This window comes from Crinia signifera, chromosome 5 (assembly GCF_055691185.1).
Source record: "Crinia signifera chromosome 5, ASM5569118v1, whole genome shotgun sequence".
Taxonomy (NCBI): domain Eukaryota; kingdom Metazoa; phylum Chordata; class Amphibia; order Anura; family Myobatrachidae; genus Crinia; species Crinia signifera.
The window spans coordinates 8,761,909-8,767,908 of NC_139221.1; the positions used below are offsets into that span (position 1 = coordinate 8,761,909).

At 44.0% G+C, this 6,000-nt stretch overlaps 1 protein-coding gene across 1 annotated transcript in view; it reads right to left on the minus strand.

Moving 5' to 3' along the window:
* Window positions 1-4,879, minus strand: part of LOC146079378 (antimicrobial protein CAP18-like) — a 28,088-nt gene extending 23,209 nt beyond the window's left edge. Inside the window, exon 1 of the mRNA XM_083186180.1 lies at window positions 4,551-4,879. Within this exon, the coding sequence (XP_083042306.1) occupies window positions 4,551-4,739 (189 nt within the window). The 5' untranslated portion in view covers window positions 4,740-4,879. The remainder of the gene's footprint in view (window positions 1-4,550) is intronic.
* Between the last annotated feature and the right edge of the window lie 1,121 nt (window positions 4,880-6,000).

Genomic DNA, 6,000 nt, shown 5'->3' on the forward strand with positions numbered 1-6,000 from the left:
TGGGGGCATTGTATTATGGGGGTATAAGATACTAGGTGCAGTAACTAGTAATTAGGGGGCAACTGGTATGATGGAGGCATTGTATTATGCGGGAATAAGATACTAGGTGCAGTAACTAGTAATTAGGGGGCACCTGGTATGATGGGGGCATTGTATTATGCGGGAATAAGATACTAGGTACAGTAACTAGTAATTAGGGGGCACCTGGTATGATGGGGCATTGTATTATGGTGGTATAAGATACTAGTTGCAGTAAATAGTAATTAGGGGGCACCTGGTATGATGGGGGCATTGTATTATGCAGGAATAAGATACTAGGTACAGTAACTAGTAATTAGCGGGCACCTGGTATGATGGGGGCATTGTATTATGGGGGTATAAGATACTAGTTGCAGTAACTAGTAATTAGGGGGCACCTGGTATGATGGGGGCATTGTATTATGTGGGAATAAGATACTAGTTGCAGTAACTAGTAATTAGGGGGCACCTGGTATGATGGGGGCATTGTATTGTGCGGGAATAAGATACTAGGTGCAGTAACTAGTAATTAGGGGGCACCTGGTATGATGGGGGCATTGTATTATGCGGGAATAAGATACTAGGTGCAGTAACTAGTAATTAGGGGGCACCTGGTATGATGGAGGCATTGTATTATGCGGGAATAAGATACTAGGTGCAGTAACTAGTAATTAGGGGGCACCTGGTATGATGGGGGCATTGTATTATGCGGACATAAGATACTAGGTACAGTAACTAGTAATTAGGGGGCACCTTGTATGATGGGGGCATTGTATTATGGGGGTATAAGATACTAGTTGCAGTAACTAGTAATTAGGGGGCACCTGGTATGATAAGGGCATTGTATTATGCGGGAATAAGATACTAGGTACAGTAACTAGTAATTAGGGGGCACCTGGTATGATGGGGGCAATGTATTATGCGGGAATAAGATACTAGGTGCAGTAACTAGTAATTAGGGGGCACCTGGTATGATGGGGGCATTGTATTATGCAGGAATCAGATACTAGGTACAATAACTACTAATTAGGGGGCACCTGGTATGATGGGGGCATTGTATTATGCGGGAATAAGATACTAGGTGCAGTAACCAGTAATTAGAGGGCACCTGGTATGATGGGGCATTGTATTATGCGGGAATAAGATACTAGGTACAGTAATTAGTAATTAGGGGGCACCTGGTATGATGGAGGCATTGTATTATGCGGGAATAAGATACTAGGTGCAGTAACTAGTAATTACGGGGCACCTGGTATGATGGGGGCATTGTATTATGCGGGAATAAGATACTAGGTACAGTAACTAGTAATTAGGGGGCACCTGGTATGATGCCTCATTGTATTATGTGGGAATAAGATACTAGGTACAGTAACTAGTAATTAGGGGGCACCTGGTATGATGGGGGCATTGTATTATGCAGGAATAAGATACTAGGTACAGTAACTAGTAATTAGGGGGCACCTGGTATGATGGGGGCATTGTATTATGCGGGAATAAGATACTAGGTACAGTAACTAGTAATTAGGGGGCACCTGGTATGATGGGGGCATTGTATTATGGGGGTATAAGATACTAGTTGCAGTAACTAGTAATTAGGGGGCACCTGGTATGATAAGGGCATTGTGTTATGCGGGAATAAGATACTAGGTACAGTAACTAGTAATTAGGGGGCACCTGGTATGATGGGGGCAATGTATTATGCGGGAATAAGATACTAGGTGCAGTAACTAGTAATTAGGGGTCACCTGGTATGATGGGGGCATTGTATTGTGCGGGAATAAGATACTAGGTACAATAACTACTAATTAGGGGTCACCTGGTATGATGGGGGCATTGTATTATGCGGGAATAAGATACTAGGTGCAGTAACCAGTAATTAGAGGGCACCTGGTATGATGGGGCATTGTATTATGCGGGAATAAGATACTAGGTACAGTAATTAGTAATTAGGGGGCACCTGGTATGATGGGGGCATTGTATTATGCGGGTATAAGATACTAGGTGCAGTAACCAGTAATTAGAGGGCACCTGGTATGATGGGGCATTGTATTATGCAGGAATAAGATACTAGGTACAGTAACTAGTAATTAGGGGTCACCTGGTATGATGGGGGCATTGTATTATGCGGGAATAAGATACTAGGTACAGTAACTAGTAATTAGGGGGCACCTGGTATGATGGGGGCATTGTATTATGCAGGAATAAGATACTAGGTACAGTAACTAGTAATTAGGGGGCACCTGGTATGATAAGGGCATTGAATTATGCGGGAATAAGATACTAGGTACAGTAACCAGTAATTAGAGGGCACCTGGTATGATGGGAGCATTGTATTATGCGGGAATAAGATACTAGGTACAGTAACTAGTAATTAGGGGGCACCTGGTATGATGGGGGCATTGTATTATGCAGGAATAAGATACTAGGTACAGTAACTAGTAATTAGGGGGCACCTGGTATGATAAGGGCATTGAATTATGCGGGAATAAGATACTAGGTACAGTAACTAGTAATTAGGGGGCACCTGGTGTGATGGGGCATTGTATTATGCAGGAATAAGATACTAGGTACAGTATCTAGTAATTAGGGGGCACCTGGTATGATGGGGCATTGTATTATGGGGGTATAAGATACTAGGTACAGTTACTAGTAATTAGGGGGCACCTGGTATGATGGGGGCATTGTATTATGCAGGAATAAGATACTAGGTACAGTAACTAGTAATTAGGGGGCACCTGGTATGATGGGGGCATTGTATTATGGGGGTATAAGATACTAGGTACAGTAACTAGTAATTAGGGGGCACCTGGTATGATGGGGGCATTGTATTATGCGGGAATAAGATACTAGGTACAGTAACTAGTAATTAGGGGGCACCTGGTATGATGGGGGCATTGTATTATGGGGGTATAAGATACTAGGTACAGTAACTAGTAATTAGGGGGCACCTGGTATGATGGGGTCAGTGTATTATGCGGGAATAAGATACTAGATGCAGTAACTAGTAATTAGGGGGCACCTGGTATGATGGGGGCATTGTATTATGGGGGTATAAGATACTAGGTACAGTAACTAGTAATTAGGGGGCACCTGGTATGATGGGGGCATTGTATTATGCAGGAATAAGATACTAGGTACAGTAACTAGTAATTAGGGGGCACCTGGTATGATGGGGCATTGTTTTATGGGGGTATAAGATACTAGTTGCAGTGACTAGTAATTAGGGGGCACCTGGTATGATGGGGGCATTGTATTGTGCGGGAATAAGATACTAGGTGCAGTAACTAGTAATTAGGGGGCACCTGGTATGATGGGGGCATTGTATTATGGGGGTATAAGATACTAGTTGCAGTAACTAGTAATTAGGGGGCACCTGGTATGATGGGGGCATTGTATTATGCGGGAATAAGAAACTAGGTACAGTAACTAGTAATTAGGGGGCACCTGGTATGATGGGGGCATTGTATTATGCAGGAATAAGATACTAGGTACAGTAACTACTAATTAGGGGTCACCTGGTATGATGGGGGCATTTGTATTATGCGGGAATAAGATACTAGTTGCAGTAACCAGTAATTAGGGGGCACCTGGTATGATGGGGACATTGAAGTAAAGGAAATAAAAGCACTCTCTTTGTTTTGGGGGCACACTTTATAAAACTTAGCGTTTATTAATTTTTAAAACATGTTTATATAATTAGACAGTAGCAAAAGCACATATATGACACACACAGGGCACATATATGACACACACAGGGCACATACAAACGTAAAAAGAATGATCATTGTAGGTGCGTTATATCTCTGATCATCCAACAAATCGAATCTCATGAACTATTTAGTAGGAAACTGTCACTCGGACAGTAATTATATACACTATAGTTATATGGTGAACCGCAAATATTTTGTGGAACCGATTCTTTTTTAGATATGATTCATGAAAGATTAAACATTAATGAACAAGCACAATGTATGTACAGGAATCTGCAAGGATTAAGAAGAACAGCAAATTGTGGTTTCAGTTTGTACAACTAACTCTAGTGCCATCCAGTGGGTGAACCGTAGAGAAGAAGAAATTGAAAAGAAAAAGAGTAAAATTTGTGGTAGTATATCCCCCTACAGGGTAGTGGCTAGATCCCCTTCAGTTTTGACAATTTTCCCATCATGCCCTGGCTCCACGTATACCTGGGCATGGTCTGGTATCCCCAGTCTGACATTGAATAGATGTGGACAAACAGCTGTTTCGCGGATGTCCCGCTTCCTCAGTGTCCTAAAAGCAGACTGGCTGTGGCTAGTGATATTGAGCTGACCAATGAGAGAAGGGTCGCTCACTGATGATGTCACAGTGTTGGTAATCAGGTATGATGGGGGCATTGTATGAACATCAGGATGGCAATTCTGTCACAGTTTCCAAATCGCACACCATAGAGAATGAAACAGCTTAGTAAATCTCCCACCAGGTTCGTAACATATGTGATGTAATATATTACTAGAGTTTTACCACACAAGACACCAATCGCCCCCATACTGTACCTCCAGGAGCTTATAAGGGACATCATTCAGGGGTCTGTAGAGAAATGGGACATTTTCCTCCTGGTTGAAGAGTTTCACAGCCTCTATTATCCGCGTTTCATACTGGACACCGAGTCCCGGAGACTGACAGAGACAGCTGTCTAATGTGACTGCAGAGAGCAGGAGCAGAGACATCCACCAGCTCCTCATCGTGTGCTGTAGTAGAGGACTCCTCCGGTCCCCGGCTCTGGTGCCCACATTTGTTCCTTCTGCAGCTTCCTCCTTCTCTGAGACCACACTTGCAGGATGTGATGTGTTGTCATGTTCAGGAAATTCTCCATTACTTCCACTTTTTTACTGGAAACTTAATTTGAACTCCTTTGTTGTGGCAGGGTCTGCTCATCCCCCAGATATACAGGTACACTGGGGAGAGGCTGTGTCACAAAAATAAAATGTTATTAATTCTGCCCAACCACCCTAAGGTCCAATGGGGACTCCTGCCAGCTAGGCCTGTAAAATACCATTGTTCCCCAATCTCAGCACCTAGAAATATGGAAGCACCCTTGTTCAAAGATACCCCACCATATAGATTATTGCCTGGTGATACATGTGATTATTGTCTGATGATAAGTGTGATAAGTGCAAATCCTCCTGCACTAGAGAAATATCACCTGGTCCAAGTACTGGGAAGATGTCACCCAAACCGGCATCTATATAATCCCAATCAATTTATAACAAGGGGGTCCCCAATTTCAAAAGATTGGTCTCCTTAGTACTAGAGATGAACGCGTTCAGATTCACGATTCTTGAAGGTGGCGAAGACAAAGAGAGACAGTGCACAAGACAGACATTTTGAAAGTGTGATAGTGGGAGTGAGAGGATTGAGAGAAAAAGAAGACAGGGAGAGAAAGCATGGGATAGAGGGAGGGGTTGGGGGGAGCATTGGAGGGAGAAAAAGAGAGGAAGGAGTACAGAAGGGAGAAAAAGCGGAAAATGAGCGAGGGAGCACAGGGGAGAGAGAGAGCGGGGGCAGAGGGAGGAGAAAAAGAGAGAAGAGAGAGTGAAGGAGTGTAGGGAAGAATGGGAGGGGCAGCACAAGAGGGAGAAAAAAGAGAGCACTGGGCAGAGGGAAGAAAAGGAGAGAGCACAGGGGAGCGCAAGAGTGGGAGGGGGAGCATGGAAGTAAGAAAAATAGAGAGCAAGGGAGGGCGTGGCTGGGGGGGGGGAGAGATATAGGAGAGCGAGGGAGGGGGTGGCTGGGGGCAAGAGAGATTGGAGAGACAGGGAGGAGGGGGAAATAAGAGAGGCAAGTCTCAAGAGGGAAAGCCAGGATGTACTTCCTTATTTTTCATCTCCGCACCACTGCCCCCTCCCCTTACAGTAGGAGCTATTCACCTTAAGGATGTCCTCACCTTTCACTGAGAAAACCTGCTCCTTGCTGCTTCTGCCACTGCCATGCCTCATGCTCTCA